The sequence below is a fragment of the Dendrobates tinctorius genome, unplaced genomic scaffold (genome assembly GCF_039654945.1).
Source record: "Dendrobates tinctorius isolate UK_male_01 unplaced genomic scaffold, ASM3965494v1 ptg000083l, whole genome shotgun sequence".
Taxonomy (NCBI): Eukaryota; Metazoa; Chordata; class Amphibia; order Anura; family Dendrobatidae; genus Dendrobates; species Dendrobates tinctorius.
This window is the reverse complement of record NW_027361751.1, coordinates 34,136,102-34,160,262: the sequence shown is the minus strand read 5'-3', so window position 1 is coordinate 34,160,262 and position 24,161 is coordinate 34,136,102. Positions and strand designations below refer to the sequence as shown.

Genomic DNA, 24,161 nt, shown 5'->3' with positions numbered 1-24,161 from the left:
AGCTTTGGAACTACATGCCCTGGTGTCCTCCATTCATTCCTGCGTCCGCCTGCCCAGCACTGCTACATTCCCTGCGCCAGACACTACACCATCTAGGTGTCACTACACCTACTCTGCCCTGGGACTACAGCCCTGCCTGTGGAGGGCTATAACATCACTGCTGCACCACACCATCTGTCCCAGAGGATCTGTATGCAGCGTCGGCTTAACACCTCTCTTGCCGAACACCACAGGTGGCGTCACAAATCATCTATTCACAAACTTGGTCACATTCACTGAACATTTACAATGGACGCCCAGGGCCACGGACCGGGTCACCGCTGCTGTGACATCCCCTTCTGAGAGACCGGCCCGGTATCGAGTACCTCACTGCCCTGGGTGTGAGGGCGTCCCAGAAGCACTCAGCTATTTCTTCCACCATTCTACCCAACAAACAAATACATGATCAGCCCTGCCAACCATGCATGTGTTCTAAAAGGGGAGAGGGGAGTAAGTGGCTGCCAGACATCTGAGGAAGTAGCTTATCTCTTGAAAGAACAAAAGGATAAGGCGTGTTGAACTCCAACATGCCCGAGCATTATTTCCCTTTAGACTAGAGTTGGGACGCCCCCATACACATTAGCTTTGCCGGTCCCTTAAAAATTGATGGGATCAGAAAACATTCTTCCAGCGTGTATGAAAAATTAAACTTGTTGCCCACCACTGGGCAAAACCTATTTAATGGGCACAGGGTAGAGAAAGAAAAACAATACTTGCTTTAAAGAGCTGCAGCACTCTTCTGATTTACCGCAGCGCTCACATAACGCCATAGTGGCTGCAGAACTGAATACAATAGTTTTCATTTTCCTTATTCCTCATCTCTGTTGTGGAGATATTGTCTTGTAAAGATTAGATTCTAATTTCCCCTTCAGCCAAGGAAGCATTATAAAAGATTCTTCTCTGGGGCAGGAGTGGATATTTTCCCCCTGCTTGATGCTGCCCAATTATAAGCAGAAGGTATCAGGCAGGGGAAAAGAAAATCCACAGAAAAGTACAGACCTGGCTTTCTCTCTGTGATTCGTGCAATGACATACAACCCTACTCTCCTCACTGACTGCACCTACTGTGATTACAAATGGGGGAGGTTAGTAGAGCCATGAATGTGTGCCATTATGTCATTACAAACACCTCTTCCACCAAGCTAATCAGAGCAATGTCAGCTCTGCTCTCCTCCTCCTCCCACACTGACTGCTGCCAGCTGAAAGTAGTGTTTGTAATGACACACAGCTCTCCTCACTGCTAGCATCTACTGTGATTACAAGCAGGAGAGGGGAGTAGAGCAGAGCTATGTGTCATTGTAAACACCTCTGCATCTGCAGCTCTCATCCCATGGTACTGTCATTATGATGGTAGTGGGAGAAGAGCAGAGCCAACAGTCCCTTCGGATGAGAGAGGTGTGTGCAATTACACAAAGAGTTTCTTTATGTTCTCAGCTTGTAATTGCTGTAGGTGCCAGCAATATGATCAGTGAGAGAAGTGTAGGAAATGTTTTGGGAAATTGTATAACTCTTCATATTACATATTAAAAGTGTTACTTTTTTTTATATTTTTAAGGCCAACATTTAGTGCCAATTAATTTGTTTTTAGATATCTATTTCTATATCATCAGGTTTAAAAAAAAAAAGAAGATAAATATACCCTGTAGAAATGTAAACTGAATTGATAATATTTTGGATGTCAAGAGCCTCTATTACTATGAAGAATTAAAGCCTCCATTCACATGAAATTAAGGTCAGAAGATATCACGAAGTTGGTGGGACGACTGCCTAATATGAGACTTCCCATGTTGTCGTGGGAGAGAAGGCTTTAACTCCATTTTGTACAGTTATGTCCTGTCAGGTCCCAGCATGCTCAGGAGCTGAACCTGCACCATACCCGGAAGACGCAGGCTGTGTTACACAGCTGATATCTGCTTGTAACAGCAATGACGGCAGTCAGTTTCCAGTGCTGATATTTAACCATTTAAATGCCACAATCAACACGACCACGGGGTGCTAAAATTTGTCATACCAACCAGGAGCCTGTTAATGGCCCTCATGACTGCCATCGTTGTCCTACTGTATAATCATCTAATTCCAGGCTCGGTCTGGCCTGGCGGGGTACCGGGTAAATGCCCAGTGGGCCCAGAGAATCGCTGGGGGCCCTTTAAAAATGCTGCTCCTTTAAGTGCGTGGGCCCTTTAAAAGCGCGTCCCATGATTTGAAGGAGGAAGAGGAGGCCAGAGGGGTCCGGAGGAGGAAGAGGAGGCCAGAGGGGTCCGGAGGAGGAAGAGGAGGGAAGAGGGGTCCGGATGAGGAAGAGGAGACCAGAGGGGTCTGGAGGAGAGAAGAGGTGTCCGGAGGAGGAAGAGGGGTCTGGAGGAGGAAGAGGAGGCCAGAAGGGTCCGGAGGAGAAAGAGGAGGCCAGAGGAGTCCGGAGGAGGGAAGAGGGGTCCGAAGGAGGAAGAGGAGGAAAGAGAGGTCCGGAAGTGGAAGAGGAGGGAAGAGGAGGCCAGAGGGGTCCGGAGGAGGAAGAGGAGGGAAGAGGAGTCTGGAGGAGGAAGAGGAGGGAAGAGGGGGGAAGAGGGGTCCAGAGGAGGAAGAGGAGGGAAGAGGGTCCGGAGGAGGCCAGAGGGGTCTGGAGGAGAAAGAGGAGGCCAGAGTGGTCCGGAGGAGGGAAGAGGGGTCCGGAGGAGGCCAGAGGGGTCTGGAGAAGGAAGAGGAGGGAAGAGGGGACCGGAGGAGGAGGCCAAAGGGGTCCAGAGAAGGAAGAGGAGGCCATAGGGGTCCGGAGTAGGAAGAAGAGGCCAGAGGGATCAGGAGGAGGAAGAGGAGGCCAGAAGGGTCCGGAGGAGGGAAGAGGGGTTCGGAGAAGGAAGAGGATGCCAGAGGGGTCCGGAGGAGGGAAGAGGGGTCCGGAGGAGGCCAGAGGGGTCTGGAGAAGGAAGAGGAGGGAAGAGGGGATCGGAGGAGGAGGCCAAAGGGGTCCAGAGAAGGAAGAGGAGGCCAGAGGGGTCCGGAGTAGGAAGAAGAGGCCAGAGGGACCCGGAGGAGGAAGAAGAGGCCAGAAGGGTCCGGAGGAGGGAAGAGGGGTTCGGAGAAGGAAGAGGGGTTCGGAGAAGGAAGAGGATGCCAGAGGGGTCCGGAGAAGGAAGAGGATGCCAGAGGGGTCCGGAGGAGGAAGAGGAGGCCAGAGGGGTCCGGAGGAAAGAGGGTCCGGAGGAGGAAGAGGAGGGAAGAAGGGTCCGGAGGAGGAAGAGGAGGCCAGAGGGGTCCGGAGGAGGAGGAGGGAAGAGGGGTCCGGAGGAGGAAGAAGAGGCCAGAGGGGTCCGGAGGAGGCCAGAGGGGTCCAGAGGAGGGAAGAGGGGTCCGGAGGAGGAAGAGGAGGCCAGAGGGGTCCAGAGGAGGAAGAGGAGGCCAGAGGGGTCGGAAGAGGAGGCCAGAGGGGTCGAAGGAGGAAGAGGAGGGAAGAGGGGTCCGGAGGAGGAAAAGGAGGCCAGAGGGGTCCGGATGAGGGAAGAGGGGTCCGGAGGAGGAAGAGGAGGGAAGAGGGGTCCTGAGGAGGAAGAGGAGGGAAGAGGGGTCCGGAGGAGGAAGAGGAGGCCAGAGGGGTCCGGAGGAGGAAGAGGAGGCCAGAGGAGGAAGAGGAGGGAAGAGAGGTCCGGAGGAGGAAGAGGAGGCCAGAGGGGTCCGGAGGAGGAGGAGGGAAGAGGGGCCCGGAGGAGGAGGAGGGAAGAGGGGTCCAGAGGAGGAGGAGGGAAGAGGGGTCCAGAGGAGGAGGAGGGAAGAGGGGTCTGAAGGAGGAAGCGGCCAGAGGGGTCCGGAAGAGGAAGAGGCCAGAGGGGTCCGGAGGAGTAAGAGGTCAGAGGGATCCGGAGGATGAGGAGGCCTGTGCTGTATATCATGTGGGGCTGTGCTGTATACCATGGTGCTGTATACCATGTGGTGCTGTGCTGTATACCATGTGATGCTGTGCTATATACCATGTGGGGCTGTGCTTTATACCATGTGGGGCTGTGCTTTATACCATGTGGGGCTGTGCTGTATACCAATGGAGGGCTGTGCTGTATACCAATGGGGGGCTGTGCTGTATACCAATGGGGGCCTGTGCTATATACCATGTGGGGCTGTGCTTTATACCATGTGGGCCTGTGCTTTATACCATGTGGGCCTGTGCTGTATACCAATGGGGGGCTGTGCTGTATACCAATGGGGGGCTGTGCTGTATGCCAATGGGGGGCTGTGCTGTATACCATGTGATGCTGTGCTATATACCATGGGGGGCTGTGCTGTATACCATGTGATGCTGTGCTATATACCATGTGGGCCTGTGCTTTATACCATGTGGGGCTGTGCTGTATACCATGGCGCTGTGCTGTATACCAATGGGGGGCTGTGCTGTATACCATGTGATGCTGTGCTATATACCATGTGGGGCTGTGCTTTATACCATGGTGCTGTGCTGTATACTAATGGGGGGCTGTGCTGTATACCATGTGGGGCTGTGCTATATACCATGTGGGGCTGTGTTATATACTATGTGGCTGTGTTATATACCATGGGGGTACATTATATTCTATGAGGGAGGCTGTGTTATATAATATGGGTGGCTACATTATATCCTATGGGGAGGTGGGCTATATTCTATTCTATTCGGGGCTACATTATATTCTATGGGGGGCTGTATTATCTTTATTATATTCTATGGTGGTGATCACATCATACTCTATGAAGGGGCTACATTATACTTTATGAGGAGGCTACATTGTACTCTACGGGGGGCTGCATTATATTTTATGGGGGGCTAGATTATATTGTAGGGGGGCTTTATTATACTTTATGAGGGGGCTACATTATATTCTATTGGGGCTGCATTATACTATATGAGGAGGGCTACATTGTATTCTATGGAGGGGCTACATTACACTATATAAGGGGCTGCCATATATTCTATGGAGGGGCTGCATTATATTCTATGGGGGGTTACATTGTATTCTGTGGGGTGGCTACATTATGCTCTAAGGGGTGGCTGCATTATACTATAAGAGGGGAGCTGCATTATATTCTATGGGGGTTACATTATATTGTATGGCAGGGCTGCATTATACTCTGTGGGGTGGCTGAATTATGCTCTATGGGGTGGCTGCATTATACTATATGTGGGCTGCTTTATACTGTATCGAGGACTATGGGGAATGCATTATACTATATGAAGAACTATGGGGTGCATTATACTATGGGAAGTGAATTGTACTACATGGATGACTGGCGGTGTATTCTACTATATGGAGCACTATGAGGAGTGTATTAAACTATATGGAGGACTGAGCAGTGTATTTTAATATATGGAGGAGTGTATTATATTAAATGGAGCACTGAGTGTATTTTAATATATGAAGGACTGAGGAGTGTATTATACTATATGGAGGACTATGGGGCAGATTATATTATATGGAGGACTATGGGGGACATTATATTATATGGAGGACTATGGGGTGTAAACAGCAGATATGCTGCTGATAACATGATACTGTAGGGGACAGATTAATCCATTAGTGATTGTTCTGTCCCCATCATTCTTTCTCAGATGGTGGAAAGAAGCCAGGAAACAAGTGTTGAACTACTTCAATATTGTCGATCACACTCATTTAGCGTCCTGAACTCAGCACATGTAACTACAAACGAAATGCTTCTGTGTGATGTGCAATATGTTAGCATTTGGGGCCCCATTTTAACATTGGCCTACGGCCCCACTTTGCCTAAAACCGGCCCTGCTCATACACATGACATGATGCAGCATCACAGATCACAGTGCCTCCTATATACTGTATGATACACACACACCACACTCTTATATGGCCTAATATGTCATATGAGGCCTGTATACCGACTGTACAGACCGCACTATCATCCTCCTGTATGCCGTACATAGGCAGAGAGTGCGGTCTGTACAGTATCTAATAGGGCGACAGTCTGTATGTCTTATAGGAGGCCTAATAGGAGGCCGACACTCAGTATGTCTTATAGGAGGCCTAATAGGAGGCCAACACTCTGTATGTCTTATAGGGGGCCTAATAGGAGGCCGACACTCAGTATGTCTTAAAGGGGGCCTAATAGGAGGCCGACACTCAGTATGTCTTATAGGGGACCTAATAGAAGGCCGACAGTCTGCATGTCTCATAGGAGGCCGACAGTCTGTATGTCTTATAGGGGGTCTAATAGGAGCCTGACACTCTGTCCTATAGGGGGCCTAATAGGAGGCCGACAGTCTGCATGTCATATACGAGGCCAATATGCCATGCATACCGCAATATCAGCATCCTATATACTGTACATACCACACTCTCAGCCTCTTATAGAAAGTATTTGTTATAGGAGACCGAGAGTGCGGTCTGTATGTGATATAGGATGCCAAGAGTGCAGTCTGTATGATATATAGGAGGCTGAGAGCGTTCTCTTTTGCACACTGTACAGCTTGTTAAATGGCACGTTTTAGTGGGAGAGCCCAAAAAATGAACACGTAATAAAACTGTTTATGGTAGCCATAGGGTGGGCCCCTAGAGTCAATTCCCCTGGTGGGCCCTAGGCACCCCAGTCCGACCCTGTCTAATTCTGTCTGTCTCTCTGTTTGTAACGGAAATCCCGCGTCGCTGATTAATCGAGCCCGGCCGGGCTCGACCAATCAGCGACAGGCACAGTCTGGCCGCGAATTGGTGCGGAATTTGAACGACGCACGCCACCCCTACCGTCGAGAGATCTGCAGCGCTAGCCACTGATCTCCCGACGGTTGCCGTGGGTCATCTCCTGCAGCACGGAGGTCAGCGGCGACGCAGCCGGGAGATGACCGGCGCTAGCCTGACTTTTCGCGGACGGCCGGGCGCAATCAATCAGTGACAGGTGCAGTCCGCCCGCGAATTGCTGCAGGATTTGAACCATGCTTTTCTGATTGGTCGTGCCCGGCGACTTTACCTGGAAAATCCTGTGTATTCATTGCATTATTCTTAAATCTTCATAAATAAACTACATACATATTCTAGAATACCCGATGCATTAGAATCGGGCCACCATCTAGTAATAAAATAATAAGCATTAATTACAATGAATGGTACGGATAAAAAGAAAATGGAAACAAACCCAAGTGCAGCATTAATCAGTATGGCTGTGTTATGGCAGCCGTGCACGTATTACTCCGAATATCTGTAGAGTTTAGGTGAAAACAGAATTAAAAGCCGGTCGGGAACCTTGCGCGTCATGCGATTAGTCCGAGGCAGCTCACCAAAACTAACAGGTCTCTCCCTATACACGCATAGAAAAAGACCGATCAGACTGGTGTCAGCTGCATCGCAACTCAGCAGATCTGCCATATAGAAGTCAATGGAAATAGCAGGGGTGTAAGGATCGCGGTCGCAGAGGGTGCAATTGAGTCTGAATTTGCATCGGGTCCCAGCACTGCAATAAATGCCACCAGCCTATCGGAGGCCGGAAGCTGACGTCGGTGTGCCAAACATGAGTGGTAGGTGGCAGTGACGTCATACACTGACAGTGCCAACACACTGAAATAAGCTACAGAAGAGGACACAAGACATTGTGAGAGCAGAGCAAGATAAGAATCATCAGGTTTTTGTTTTTTTTTAAATTTTTCATTTAATGCACCCGCATTATATCAGGGTGTGAGTCATCATACCGGGAAGTGGCCCTGGATAGAAGACATTACTCTAGGAAGGATGCCAGGATAGGGGGCATTATACCAGGAAGGGACCCGGAATGGGGACACTGAACCAATAAGGGGCTAAGGATGGGGAACATGGTTATGGAATGGGGGACATTTTACCAGAAAGGGGCTTAAGGTAAGAAACATTATTACAGGATGGGGGCCACAATGGGGAAGATTATTACATTAACAGCCAAGACGGGGAACAAACACATATCTTTATAGGATCTAGAGTGCTACAAGTGCCCATACATATGACCAACATGCAGCTAGGAGTCCAGATTCAAATTTTGCACCGGGGCACATCAGACTCTAGTTGTGCCACTGAGAAAAAGTGAGAAATTGCTGCAACATCCATTATTTTTAGCAGTTACAAAAGGAGAGTTTCAGATACCAATCACATAATACTCCTACAGCAAGAATTGCCAACACAAACTACTGTAGCAGGTAATGATACAACAACTTCATGGCTTCATTACTAGACTGCTACATAACAGCATATTCATGTTTTCTACTATAAGCCTCCATGGAGAACATTAAGAGGACAGATTATGGTAAGGAGATGCTGGTGGAGTGACATTTCCAGGATGACCTCCAGCCTGCCAGAGTCAGACTCAGACATATAGATCCCCTGCCGTCTGCTTTCATACATTTATAATACTATGAGGCCATGGAGCACTAGTCACTCATAATTGGTGTTAAAAGCAGAGTTTTCAGCATAGCAATGCTTAAGGTTTCTGTCCATTTATAGCCTACACAGCCTGTTCCTGTACGACTTCAGGGACCGTCTATGTCCTATTTATTTAATTAAGTCTATGTCTATGGGGAAGTCATATATGACGCTATATACTGTAGATAAAGATCTCCTAGCTCGGTAATGCTGAGCTAAATCTCCAATGCACAATACAGGCTCCCATGATGTATTGTTCTTCTGCTTGTTCATAACTCAGAACATTTGCATTTTGTTATCAGTAAACTATTTCAATCACTTAATAAGAGACAATCTAATCTCACAGACTGGGAGCAGTACAATGAATTCAGTGCACAGCAGACAGCCCAGCCCTGTGCTGCACCCAGACACTGACCATGTATAATCAGACAGGAAAATCTGAGGTTACCTTCCATTAGACAGCTGTAGGAGCAAGACGGGCCATACATATTAGACAGTTGTCGGGTGTAAAGCCGGCCATACACAATACCCAGCTGTCAGGTTAAAGTTGGCCATATCGATTAGATAGCTGTCAGCTAAAAGTGGGCCGTACACATTAGACAGCTGTCGTGTTAAAGTGGGCCATACACAATTGATAGCTGTCAGTTATAAAGCCGGCCAGACATATTAGACAGCTCTCAGGGGAAAGCCAGGGTGTCTAATGTGTGTAAGGGGGTTAATAAGACCGTCCTGTGCATATAGTAGTCGGATATTAATGTATGGTTCCATAAATGTAGATTGTTATATTGCCTTATGGTAGGGAAAGTGTAGTACCCTATTTAGTGCACTAGATGGGGGTAAAGATATGTTCAGGATGTATATAGTTAAATGTAGGAACGGCTAACTGTGGTTAAGTCGGGGAGCATCCGGCATTTTAGTCAGTTGGGCTAGGGGAGCCCTGACAGGGCAGTCAGCCCCATAACGTTTGAAGATAGTAGCCCAGCCATTCAGGGCCGGAAAGTCAAAGAGAATTAGGCTACTTTCACACATCAGTTTTTTGCCGTCAGGCAGGATCCGGCTATTTTTAGAAAAAACGGATCCGGCATAAATTTTGGAGAACTGTAGAAACGGATCAGTTTTTCTGCTGGATCCGTCTAGCAGGTTATATCTGTTCCTGGGGGCTGGCCAATTGGATCTGAGCATGCGCAGACTTAAAAAAACGGATCCGGTTGCTGGATCAGTCTTTTTCTGGATCCGGCGCATCCCGGCGCCCATAGACTTTCATTGTAGCAAAAAGCCGGAAGCGTCGGATCCGGCGCTTCCGGCTTTTTCGCCGAAGACAAAAAACGTTACAGTAGCCGTTTTTTCCAGACGCCGGAATGAGACAAGTAGCCGGATCCGGCAAAAAACGGATGAAACGCAATGCCATCTGGCGCGATCCGGCGCTAATGCAAGTCAATGGGGAAAAACTGGATCCGGCATTGCATTTCGCCGGATCCGGTTTTACAAAAAAAAGCCGGATCGCGCCTGACGGCAAAAAACTGATGTGTGAAAGAGGCCTAACAGCGCAGTATACAGCAGCGGAGGTCAATACAACAGAGTTTACAGCAGGACAGGCTATATCAGTGGGCCGCCTAAAGTGGAATTGGCGGCAGGAGGAGGAGAAGGCCCGACCTGGGAGACAAAGAGGAGTCGCTGAGGAGTTTTGCTGAACCGTTATCCTGTACCTGTGGAGGAGAGCTGCCGGTGGCAGCCAGAGCTGGAACATCGTCCTCGGGAGCAGCAGTACCATCCTTGGGAGCCGGAACCCCTTTACCTGGAACCAACGCTTCAGTCTCTGAGAGGTCTGGAAACAGCAATTGCCCTGGAGGAGCCCGAGCCAGAAGCGAAGGATGAGCCGGAACTTCATCCACCGGATACAGAGTGCCCTAGGGGACCGCGGAGGAAACCAGCAGTCGTGGGACAGGCACGGCAGAGATACTGTGTCAGGATGTGGTGCGTGCACCTCGGCCCCTAACCCCGAACGGCTGGTCCAGGCCCCAACCCCTCATTACAGAGGTCCGGCCTGTCACTCAGCCTCCCATTCCGGGTAGTGAGCCCTTGTATAGCGGCCCCGTGCGTCATGGTCCACCCCTAGTTCATCAGACTCGGGAGCCCATGCTGCGCGGCAGCGCATCACTTGGCGCATCACGGTTCCACCAGACAGCGGAGGGTCCCTTCCCTACCCCCTGGTAGGCCGCCTGGATTGAAGAGGTTATCCGACAAAAGAAACAATGGGAGACGGAGGTTTGGGCGGAGCTGCGTCAACCTGGAGGGTGCGCTATGGCTGGCCACCGCACCAGCGGGCAGCTGGTGTACACTGACGTGGACCACGGCTACGGGTTTATAAACGAGACGAAGACCAATGCAAAGGTTTATGTCAACGGACACTCGGTGAAGTTTGGAAGTCCTTTGCAAGTGGGACATTGGGTCACCTTTTACAGGGAGGATGGCCCTCGCAGTACTATGTTGTGGCCGTCAGTCTGCGAACAGAGGAGGATGTGGAACTATACGCTGGCCCGGAACAAGATCAGTCTCTTCCTTGTACTCTGGCTACTGCTTGGCCAAGCCCTGTATCTGCCATGCCCTGGCAGTCCCTGACGCCTGCGGCTGCAGAGTCGTCAGCCCGAGCACAGAGCCTGAGAGTTGACAGACCGGCACGGGATGGGTGCCGTTAAACTGCTACAATTGCTTCGGACATAACGTTGTGCTTGTTGCACCAATATGATCCGGGACTGTTCCACGTCCCTTTGGGCAATGTAGCTCTGACAATGCTCCCCGGATTGGGAGTAATGCGGCAGGTACGGCCAGGAGAGAACGTTTATGTTGACATTAAGTTTTTGTTGTGCCCTTTTCTGCTGGATAGCAGAACTTTTCCTGAATGGAAGCAACGGGTCCCTGGACTAATGGACCGGGTGCGGCTGCAGCAAAAGACTGTGTTCTAGGACCAGGCAAAGCGCACGTGGCACACAGGACTGTGCCATATGCAAAGGAGGGAGACGCCTGCCCTAAAGAACTGTTGACCTCACAGACTGGTTAACAGAGTGTGGTGGCTTCCTATTTATCCCCATCAGCATGATTGTCATTGTGTAGTCTTTATGTTTGGCATGGCAATTCATGACCAAATTGTGGCTTTAGAGACTACCAGTTATAGTAACACTAGAAATAGGCCCAATGCTATCGCATCTGGAGTGCGGTGTTCCCCACGCTGGCGCAGTAACAGCCGTGTCGTTACTGCGCATGCGTGGGTAAAGCGCGCAGTTGTGGCTGTTACTGCACAGGCATGGGAATAGCGGTGACGTGAATGTCACTTGCGCAGGTGGGACGCCCTCACACCCAGGGCAGCGGGGTACTCGGTACCGGGCCGGTCTCTCAGATGGGAATGTCACAGCAGCGGTCACCCGGTCCGTGGCCCTGGGCACCCAAGTAATAGCGGAGATTGAATGGTGGAATGTAGTTAATTAAATGAATAGTTTGTGACGCCACCTGTGGTGTTCGGCAAGTGAGATGTTAAGCCGACGCTGCACGCAGATCCTCTGGGACTGGTGGTGTGTTGCAGCCAAGATGGTGAAGCTCCCCACAGATGGAGCTGTATTCCCGGGGCAGTGTAGATGTAGGGGTAGAGGAGAAGCGCAGGCGGTGTAGAAGCTGGTACCCAGATGTAGTGGTACAGGGTGTGTTGGCGCAGGAATAACTGGAGGACACCAGGGCCTGTAGTTCCAAAGCTTTACTCACAGTCTGTAGTACACACAGATGCCTGCCTCCGTGCTGTGTCCTCCGGGTCAGGGACTCAGTCAACCTCCAGGTCAGATGGAATGCTCCCTTCCAACACTCCGCCAACATGTATCTTTCCGAACGTCTCCTCTTATAGCGCCTTTGGTGTGAAGTACTCCTAGTACTGAGTTACACTGGAGTTCCTCCTGACAGATGTTCCCAAGAACTTTACTTGTACGGCAGACAGCTGTAGCCTGCTTCTGGGACTCCTTACTCCTAAGTCCTGGCTCACTATCCAAGTTGCTGTTGTGCCCTCAAGTCTTAGATGGGAGTAGTGCATTTACAGCTCACTACTCCACCGGTGTCTGCTGCAAGACCATTAGTATCCATACAACTTCAGGGACCGGGCCCCGGCCTTGCGCTTAGAACTTCTAGGCAGGGTTCTCTCCTAACCCACGTCCTCTGTTCCCTTTTACTCCTACATTCCGTACTAGTCTCTCCTTCTTATGGAAGATCAGGTTTCTGTTCAAAGTCTTTCTCCTTCTTTCCTTTCCCGTGCCAGCAGACCCAGGTCACTGAGATCTGCTGCAGCACCTCCTTCCTCCATCCCTCTCCCAGGGATCTTCTCTCCTCACTCCTCTCTCTCTGACTGCTTCTTACTCACTGACTGAAATCCTAAACCTTCCCGCTCTTTTATGTATTCTAACTCCACCCGCCTCCCAGCACGTTTCGTGTTCCAAGCAGGGAGCCACCAAAGGTGCTCTGCTACACTCCAAGCAGGGAGCCGCAATGTGGCTTTGCTGAACTACTGTGTTGTGTGGGATGCAAGTGTTGGAGCGTGGTCAGGAGCCTCCAACCTACCTGGACAGTGGGGTACCACACCTCAGGAGGAGGTGCAGTACCTCTGTAGCAACTGAATCTTCAGGGGCGCCACACAGGCGCAGTTCGTGGCCTTGAAGCCAAGCCTGTGCAACTGACTGTCGCGGTGCCTTATGGGATTCAGGGACAGTGGTCAACTGGAGATTATATATATAGATGTTCAGACGTTAGTGACATTTAGGTCGTAAAAATACATTTTTTCATTCCTGTCATGTCACTTTGCTTTAATTCCTGAAAAGCACCTGAAGGGTTAATAAACTACCTGACAGCAGTTTTCAAAACGTCAAGGGGAGCCGTTTTTAAAATGGTATCACTTTTGGGAGGTTTCCAATATATGGGACCCCCAAAATCACTTCAAACCTGTATAGGTCCCTAAAAAAAATATTTTGTAAATTTCCTTGGAAAAAGGAAAAATTGCTGCTACATTTTGAAACCTCCTGAAATGCTAAAAAAATAAAATAACATTTTACAAATGGTGCTGATGTAAAGTCGACATGAGGGAAAATGTTATTTATTGTTTTTGTGTGGTATGACTATCTGGATTAAAGGGATAATCTTTCAAAGTTTGAAAATTTCAATTTTTTCTTTACAGTTTTGTCAAATTTCTGGTAATTTTTAAAAATAAACACAAAACACATCCACTTAAATGCACCAATAACATAAAGTATAATATGTCATGAAAAAATAGTCTCAAGATTACTGGGATATGTTGAAGTGTTCCAGACTTATTACTACATAAAGTGACACTGGTCAGATTTCAAAATTTTGGCCCCGTCACTAAGGGGAACAGCTTGAGCCTTACGTGTCCAGACACAAATCTGTTGGGGGACAATTGGGAAGCCCCTTTAGTCTTACACCTTAGGTGGTCAGCTGACCCCTCAAAATCATTCTGTGGACCTTTATGTAATGTGTATGATGGCCTTGAGCTGTGGGGAGTCTGTCAAGGGGCAAATGTCAGTATGAACATCTAGAAGCCATTGTGCCTTCACTTCGGTATTTGGATACAGAGCTTGGCGACCATATACTGTAAGTGTTTGTCGTTGGTAAAGAAAAGGGTAACTAATATCCTAGATAGGGGACTACTGGATTCTTAATCCACCCTTTAACATGTAAGGTATTTGACCTGAGAATTGTTGTGTGGACCAGAGGAGTAAAGAGCCAAGTGCTGTGATTACCTCCTCTCCATGCTTTCCTGGTCCCTGTCATTTGTAGACACTGGTCTTTAATAAAAGTTGTGTGGGCACTGCCCAATGGGCACCTTACAAGAAAAGCCTAAATATGGCTCTTGGGAAGTAGGTGAACCATGCTATATGATTTATGTGGGAATAAATGTGTTGAATACAAGCACAGAGCTTTGATGCATTCTTAATCCTTATCTTTACATGATGTAAAAGCAAAGCGGTACAATGTATTGGAAGGACTTCTCTTAGCTTCGACTTCTATGACATACATGTAAAGTGCTGCAGAGCAGTAGTCATGACCGAGCTGGTGTCCTGTCACGCTCTGGCACTTTACAGGAAAATTGTGTAGGTCCTGGCTGGGTGTTGATGTTGTGTGGGCCTTGTGCCCATGGAGGCTGCCCTTAGCTGATGGTAATGGCAGGCCAGGACTACGACTTCCATGAATCAATGAAGGAGGGTTCCGTGCAAACATGGTAACTTTACTGAACTTAATAAGGGTTATGTGCATGGCATAGTGAGCACACAGTATTAAAAGCACGTTTCATTCACAGCAAGAAGCCTTTTTACAGACACTGTTTCCTTCCTCTGTAGTCTACTCCAGGGCCGGTATAGCACATTGTTTCTCCCTACTTCATCACAGCCTATCTTGTCGCCACAGTACATTCCAGCAAGTTTCTCTGCCTCCCGCTCAGCGGCTCCATGTCGTATCACTATGGACAACCTGGATCCACCATTCAAGACCCTCACTAGTCCCACAGTCTCAGTCCTCTTTAGGTCTGTAACTTCGACGTTTATCAAGCTCAGGGTTCCTCGTGAAACATTGTCCGATCCAAAGACGCCTTTCAGGTGGAAGGCCACTCAGTCTCTTCTATCAGTTCCAGTCTCCGTCTAGCTGTGGATCACCATTTGGCAGCACTGCACACTGAATGCTCTCCAAATTCTCACTGCCTCTATTAGGGAAGTAATCTGCGTTCCCTGGCACTATCCCCACTCATTGTGGGCTATTCCCAAACATTAACTGCATCATAACTCTCCCTGTCTCTGCAAACTACCTGTCACTGGTCAGACTACAGCTTCATACTAACAATGTAAAACATCTCAATACACTAAGCCTATTACACTTATATATATATGCTTATATATGCTTATATATATGCTTATCCTATATTATCACATCCTGTACTGTACATTGCTTACATTACTACATACATTACTTAGTTAAACATCTTACACTTCACGTGATACAACATGTATACAAGACGCAGGACATTATTCAGATTACACATCACTTTATACACAGCACTGATGTCATCAAGGGGGAACAGGGCAACATGTCCATCTCCTTACATACGCACCAGTTTTACAGGCGGTTTCTGTAGCTCCCAGAAACCTCTGAACTGTGCTCTTTACTATATAATGAATTTTACTGAGATAACATTACTGAAATAATAAATGAATTATTCCTTTTGCAATGAGGCTTAAGTGCTTTGGGGGTAACGTGAGCACTTCCCAAGCCTCTGCCTTCCTGACTCTGTTCCCAGTTCTCCTCATTTTCTTCTGCTTTATTGAGAGCTCATTTTCTGTGTAGTCAACCCAGAGAGAATGTGGTCAGTCAGGAAAGCCAAGGCTTGGGAAATGCCCTGATCATTTCCAAAGCACTTCAGTCTCATCTACAGAGGGTACAGAAAGTATTCAGACCCCTTTAAATTTTTCTTTGTTTCATTGCAGCCATTTGGTAAATTCAATAAAGTTCCTTTTTTTCTCATTAATGTACACTCTGCACCCCATCTTGACTGAAAAAAAACAGAAATGTAGAAATTTTTGCAAATTTATTAAAAAAGAAAAACTGATATATCACATGGTCATAAGTATTCAGACCCTTTGCTCAGTATTGAGTAGAAGCACCCTTTTGAGCTAGTACAGCCATGAATCTTCTTGGGAATGATGCAACACGTTTTTCATACCTGGATTTGGGGATCCTCTGCCATTCTTCCTTGCAGATCCTCTCCAGTTCCGTCAGGTTGGATGGTGAACGTTGGTGGACAGCCATTTTCAGGTCTCTCCAGAGATGCTCAATAGGGTTTAGGTCAGGGCTCTGGCTGGGCCAGTCAAGAATGGTCACAGAGTTGTTCTGAAGCCACTCCTTTGTTATTTTAGCTGTGTGCTTAGGGTCATTGTCTTGTTGGAAGGTGAACCTTCGGCCAAGTCTGAGGTCCAGAGCACTCTGGAAGAGATTTTCATCCAGGATATCTCTGTAGTTGGCCGCATTCATGTTTCCTTCAATTGCAACCAGTCGTCCTGTCCCTGCAGCTGAAAAACACCCGCATAGCATGATGCTGCCACCACCATGTTTCAGTGTTGGGATTGTATTGGGCAAGTGATGAGCAGTGCCTGGTTTTCTCCATACATACCGCTGAGAATTATCACCAAAAAGTTCTATCTTCATTTCATCAGACCAGAGAATCTTATTTCTCATTGTCTGGGAGTCCTTCATGTGTTTTTTAACAAACTCTATGCGGGCTTTCATATGTCTTGCACTGCTTCCGTTGGGTGTGTGCCTTTAGAAATCAAGTCCCATCAGTTTAATTAAACACAGCTGGACTCCAATGAAGGAGTAGGACCATCTCAAGGAGGATCACAAGGAAATGGACAGCATGTGACTTAAATATGAGTGTCTGAGCAACGGGTCTGAATACTTAAGACCATGTGATATTTCAGTCTTTCTTTTTTAACAAATTTGCAAAAATTTCAAAATTTGTTTTTTCCAGTCAAGATGGGGTGCAGAGTATACTTTAACGAGAAAAAAATATGAACTTTTTTAATTTACCAAATGGCTGCAATGAAACAAAGAGTGAAAAATTTAAAGGGGTCTGAATACTTTCCATACCCACTGTACATAACGAATAAAACATTATTTTTCCAGTAATGGAGCGAAGGACTCCTTAATCAAATGTACAGATTGCCTTATTTTTCAAACACCTCCATGCCCATTATAACAGTATGTGGGGAGAATGAGCTGACAAATTCCATTTCATGAAGATTTTGGCCAAACTAGTGCAACATATATCCATTTTTCGACCTGGTACATAACACAAAATGTCATCACAGATTACTACAACTCACCTGAGCAAATGGTGTTACAATCAAGTCATCTCCATGTCTGTAAAATAAAAATAAAACAATTTAGAGGAATATAGAAATACAAAAAACTACAGATTACGCACATTATAGTTCCTTGGAACAGATAACTTCGTCACAGCGACACATTCATATATTTAGATGAGATCAAATCTCATGTGTGATAATTAAGTTTGCTTTGTAAACAGTGGATAAGTACCAGGATACACCTAGAAACCTAGAAAACTTTGCTAATGGCGTCCTGTGTCCAAAAGTGTAAAATACCAACTAGCATGATGTCTGCGGACATTGAAAACACCTTTGATTGGCTCTATAATTGGCCCTGGATCATGGATACGATGAGGAAATTTATGGTTTTGTACGGGTGCTAAGGATACAACTAAGGCTACTTTCACATTAGCGTTCCATGGAGCTGCGTCGGCCAGCGCACGGCCGCCGGTAAGCTCCGCCCCCTGCTGCGCCTCTTCCGGTCAGCTCCGCCTATGGGCGCATGACGCTGCATGCGACCTGCGTTCCTTATCTTTAGTATTGGGGACGCAGGTCATGCGCAGGTATGCATTTTTTCGTCGCATGCGTTCTTTTGACAGTGTGCCGATCTCACCAAAATGCAACACCTGTGCATGACCTGCGTCCCCAATGCTAAAGATAGAGGATGCAGGTCGCATGCAGCGTCATGCGCCCATAGGCGGAGCTGACCAGAGGAGGCGCGTCAGGGGGCGAAGCTTAGCGGCAGCCGTGCGCTGACCGACGCAGCTCCATGGAACGCTAATGTGAAACCAGCCTAAGGGTCCGTTTACACAGACGGACAGGAAGCACCATAAAAACGCTGATTGGTAAACTTTTAAATTTGAATACCTGTTTACACAGGCAGATGAAGGTAAACAATACGCACTGAGCAATTTATACTGGACCACTCAGTGCACACAGGCTGCCATAGTTGTCGGCAGTGTGAGTCCTGTTTTTACACAGGGCGACGCAAGACGGAGAACGATGATTTTTTTATGCTGCACAAAAGATAATTTCACCAGAGCATTTTCCTCATTTATCAAGTGATCTCCAACCTGTTTACACAGCAAGATAGTCATGAAACAAGCCTTTTTACAACTATGCTCATTCACAATTACACTGAAGTAAATGCCCCTTAAAGGGAATCTGTCAGCTGATTTTTGCTATGTAATCTGAGGATAACATGAGGTAGGGGTTAAAACAAAGAATTTAAGGGGATATCGCAGCAATTAATCAACTCACTCAAGCTCCTCTACAATAACCCGGTAGCATATTTAAAATTACCCTCGACTTCTGCGGAACCAATAGTTATTAATAGGGGAACAAGGCAGGGTTGCCCCTTGTCTCCAGCTCTATTTGCTATGGTAATGGAGCCATTGGCACAAAAGATTCGCCTACACCCTGATATCACAGGCCAACCTATAGGTAAAGACGAATATAAGGTCAGTCTGTTTGCCGACGACCTTCTTTTGACTCTGACGAACCCCCGTGTGTCCCTGCCTAACTTTATAAATACACTTAAACACTTTGAGGAAATTTCTGGTTTGAAGGTCAACGGTGATAAATCAGAAGTCATGTTCCTTAATACCTCCCCTACTGAACAAACCTCAATATTAGAAAACTTCCATTTCCGCCATTCGAAACACTATATTACCTACCTAGGAATCAACCTTACACTATCCAAATCCACGTTATTCAAGCATAACTATGCCCATCTTCTCCAAAAATTAACGCAATCTTTATCAAAGTGGTCCTCCCCGTCTCTCTCCTTTTTGGGAAGAGTTCATTCAATTAAAATGGTCACCTTGCCTCAGTTCTTATATTTGTTTCGATCTCTACCCATTCCAGTGCCTCTGCTGACCTTCAAAGTGATAAACTCGCACATAACACGTTTTATCTGGAATAATAAAAAGCCCCGTATCTCCCAGCAAATTTTGTTCAGACACAAAAGACAGGGAGGAGTCTCTCTCTGCCAAACTTTTCTCTTTATTACAGGGTGGCCCAGATTGCCCAGCTGGCAGGGGTCAACGCAGAACAACACGCCCCCATCTGGCCACAAATAGAAAACTCACAGATAGTACCTTATTCCTTGGAGAGCCTAATCTGGGCCACAGGACCCTTACTGAAGGACCTGGCTTTACATTCACCGTATACTTCTCACTCCCTGTGTCTCTGGAGGGCAAACAGATTCCAATTCGCACTACAATCTCACCCCTCCCCACTCTTAAATCTGTTTAATAACCCCATGTTTCCGCCAGGAATTACGTCTCGGAACCACTCGTGGTGGCAGCAGAATAAATTAACTAGGCTGCAAAATTTATCGACTCACTTTAAACTAATGTCAAAACAAAATACCAAGTCCCGAGGTCTGAGGCTTTCAGACTGGAACAAATTTTCCACTTTTTGCAAAACCTAACAGTAGGCTCACGAAACATAAAACCTACAACGTACGAGTTAAAATGTTTATACGACCCCCCTGGGTAATGGCCTTATATCCCAACTCTATTCTATATTTAATCAACCTAGAGACGGCTCTAAACTGAAATCTATGGAGCAGTGGGACCTACAAATTACCCTCACACCTCAAAGGTGGTACAGGTGTTACGAGAATATAATGAGTGGTATCAATCAAGTTTCACTTACTGAAACATCCCTTAAACTGTTCCATCGGGTTCACTACGTACCTAGCTTCCTACACAATATCTACCACTCAGTCCCTGGTAATTGTTTTAGAGGGTGCACGGATAGTGGGGATACCCTCCACATATGGTGGACATGCCCAATAGTAAAGTCTCTCTGGAAAGATGTGGTAAAACGAATTGACAATTTATTGAGTAAGAAATTGCCTCTGTCGCCGTCAGTACTGCTGCTGGGAGACAGACCAATCACTGCTAATAATGGGACTTGCCTTCTTATTGACTTTATTGCAATGGCAACGAGAAACCACATAGCTAGCAGATGGAAGACTAGTACGCTATCAATAACGCAGGTGAAGAGAAGGGTTAATTTGATAATGTTATACGAGAAAATAGAAGCCATCAGATCTGATTCTCTCGACATTTTTCAAAATATCTGGGACCCCTGGATTCAGGCCCATGGGGGTGACGACCTCTCCAGGATGATATCGTTATCCACATAGCGGGCTGACATGGTAATTGACTCTTACAGTTATGGTCTCTAAAACAAACTCTCTAGTATCTCACGTCTATTCATCTTTATTATCGACACTCATCATACACTCCCCTTTTTCCACTCCCCATTCTGTTAAGACTACGGTAGATTAGTCATGTTATATTTTGTTTTTCTACAAATATTTAAAAATTAAGATAACAAAGTCAAGGATAACGTATGACGTATTGTGCCTTTTCCCATATACTTCCCCCTGCGAGGGGATCCTTGTACTCTAATGTGAATGTATTTCATGTTTAATGGTTTGCTTTTCAATATAACCGTTGAAACTAAAACACAGAATTTAATGATGTCAGGCTGTGTGCTGTTCTTTACTTACAATGAAGGTTTTATCACCTGGTGATTGCTGTGATTAGCTGGCATTCGCTTGCAAATCCAACTCCGCCCTCTCCTTTGATAAGCCGCTCACTGCCTACAGACAACTCACAGAGAGCCTGGTGTCAGTGGGGTTAGATTTCTCAGTGGTACTGCATTGCCAAATTAAAAAACTCTGTTTCACAACTGATGCACCCAATAAACTAAGAGACACATCGCTGGATTCAGGTGATGGGTGCACGTCTGTATTCAGCTGCGTAGTGTAGAGACTTGTCCTGGCTGGGAGAAGTGATGGCGGTCTCTGATGAATATAGAAGAATAGCGAAGAAGAAGGACTTCAACTAGAGACATCACTGGTGTATACACAGGAGCTCATGTATATAATGTCACTGGTGGTCCCTGTATTACCTGTATACTGACACTATATACAGAGCTCCTGTGTATAATGTTTCTGGTGATCACTGTATTACCTGTACACTGACACTATATGCAGAACTCCTGCACATAATGTCACTGGTGATCCCTATTATCTGTACACTGACACTATATTCTATACATAGCTTCTGTGTATAATGGAACTTATGGTAATTTTAGCAGTGTTTTTTTTTTATTAATGATAAGTATTGTAGTATTTGGTCACTATGTGGTGGTAATATGAGGTATGGTCATGATGTGGCTATATTTGTTCCTTGTATGCAGTGATATTTGGTTACTGTGTGGTGGTAATAAGTGGTCTGGCCATGGTGTGACGATATTTGTCCCTGTATGTAGTATTATTGGTCATTTAAAAAAAAAATCTATGTGACACATTCCCTTAAAGAAAAAGAAATAAAAATAAAAATATACCTAAAAAGAGTATTAGATATTTGAAGACATTTTTAATAGGTTAGAGTAGAGTAGGGCACTGCTAAAAGAGTCTACCTTGTTGTGGTGGCAGGCTTTAACAATCTTTTGGTCAAAACAAAAGCTAATGGCTATGTATGTGATATGGTGTTTGATGGTACGTGTTAATGTGCTATTGGTGAGGAAGAGGTACAGAACTGGAGTTTTTCCAAGAGTAGGCGGTGGGACTATGGAAGGTTCGAGGGGTTCAGGCAGAGCAGGAGCCTGGGTGGACAATCAAGGGGGCCCAAATATTTTGCCAGTATAGGCCCAGATATTTCTGGAGGCAGTCATGTGTGTAACCTGTATACTTTGTGTAATTTTTCTAACTTCTGCAAATACATAATGATATAAGTAGAGTGCTTCAAGTCAGTGAAATGTCTCATCTCTACTGCTTCTATTCTCTCCTACCCTCTATATTTGTCACTTAAAAATGGAGTCAGAAACTGAAGCTCTATCCCCCTCCTCCCCCACCTCACTGAATTTAGTTAAAAGATCCTTCAGTGCTTATTAAAATGGTAAGTTCAATTTTATACACTTTTCCCTGGTGGATCCTATGTCAGGCAGAAAATACATACCGATAAGCGTTTCCTAAATAAATATGCAAATTAACTCTTATGAGAGGAAGAGGACTTGAACTCTATAGCGCCACCTATTGGAAGTAGCGATTCTACAAGTCACTATCTACCATTTAACGAGTCTTGCAATATGACTTAGGATAAAAGCCAAATCAGAATCTCAATTTTCAGAAACGGTGTTTCGGGCTTTTGGCCCTCGTCAGAGCAAAGCATGAAAACTGATTTAGCTAGGTGAGAGTCTCTGGACTGAGGTCTAAGGGAAAACGTATTACAAGATCAGATCAATATTACTGTATAAATGGCAACTAGTAGCTGGGGGCCCTGTTATATAGATTTTTTGATCAGTTTTTGGAAAGCTATACACCTTTGTAATGTAGACCATTAGCTTATTTTGCATTCCTCTATCCCAAATATTATGTTGCAGTACGGCTTAAACTGCCTAGTTCAAGATTCATAAAAATCTGCTTTTATCTGCTGCCCAACAAAAAGCTATACTCTATTTGTAGCGCACCGGACTTTCCCTGTCTGAGTACAGGGTGAGGAGCAGAGAGGCTCAGACAGTAAAAGTCCTTAACGCACGTGGTTTACAGATCAAGTCCCAATTCTGAAGAGCAGATGAAACACATTTTTTGGAGCTTAAACTAAGCAGTTATACAGCAGTGCAGCATGGTGTCGAGAGAGAAAGAGGCAAAGTAAGATAAAATATATTATAAACATTCATAACTTTGCAATGCCTGGAGAATAATTAAATAAAGAGTAACTATTTTTTTCTTTGAAAGTTTTGCCTCCGAATGAGCCAAGTATTGAATTACAGTAGGTAAAGTTGGATGACGGTCGAGATTATTCAAACCTATGTGCCACACTAAGGGGGCATGGTCATCAGTACTGTCGGTCAGGTGTGAGAGTCACTTAGGCCTCTTTCACACTTCAGTTTTTTCGCGTCAGTCATAATCCGCCAATTTTTGAAAAAAAACGGATGCACCAAAAAAGGGGCGGATCCGTTTTTTTCCCCCATAGACTTACATTATTGGCGGATCTTGACTGACGGTCGTCCGTCACTCCCGTTTTTTGATGGATCCGCCAAAATTTTCCTGGCTCTCGGGCGGATGAGACAGACACTGCAACGCTTTTCCTTCTTGACGGACCGGTATTTTCATGTGCGCATGCCCGGAAGCTTAGCTCTGGGATCATTTTTAACCCAGTAATGCCGTTCCGGGATATATCTCTCTCTCTTTCACTCTTTCTCTCTCTCGTTTTTCCGGGCACTTGTTTATCCGGGCATGGGTTCCTTTAAAATTCAACCTTTGCCAGACCTGTCAAAACAACAGTCCGGTGCCCCACGTTGCTATCAATCCGCCGATGGATCCGTTTTCTGCCATTTTCGCGGATTACAACTGATCTGAAAAACGGACGTGTGAAACAGGCCTTGCCAGGAGAAGATATGGCACCAGAATGCACTATGGGAAGAAAGAAAACCCATGGAGACAGTGTGACATTGTATTCAATGTTCTGCTGGGAAACCGTGGGTCCTGGCATTGGTGAGGATGTTACTTTGAGGTGTACTACCTAACTAACCATGGTAGTGGCATTCACTAATGATGGTAACCTCTTTCAGAATATTGTGCCTGGCCAAACTGCTATTTTTTTAGGAATTGTTTGAGAAACATGACTGTTCAAGGTGTTGTCTTCAAATTCCCGAGATGTCAATCCAATCAAGCATCTGAGGTGCTGGAAAAATAATTCAGGTTCATGTAGTTCACACTTCGCAACTTAAAGATTCTGCTGCTAATATCTGGGGAGTCCATGCCTCAACGGGTCACAGCTGTTTTGGAGGTATGAGGGGGACGTGCACAATATTAGGTC

General features: G+C 46.3%; 1 protein-coding gene across 10 annotated transcripts in view; it reads right to left on the bottom strand.

The window, feature by feature from the left end:
- Nucleotides 1-24,161, bottom strand: part of LOC141097192 (3',5'-cyclic-AMP phosphodiesterase 4D) — a 1,243,227-nt gene that overhangs the window by 289,037 nt on the left and 930,029 nt on the right. For all 10 annotated transcript variants that reach the window (XM_073584285.1, XM_073584286.1, XM_073584291.1 and 7 more), the window contains one exon: nt 17,314-17,350. In XM_073584285.1, coding sequence (XP_073440386.1) covers nt 17,314-17,350 — 37 coding nt within the window. The remainder of the gene's footprint in view (nt 1-17,313; nt 17,351-24,161) is intronic.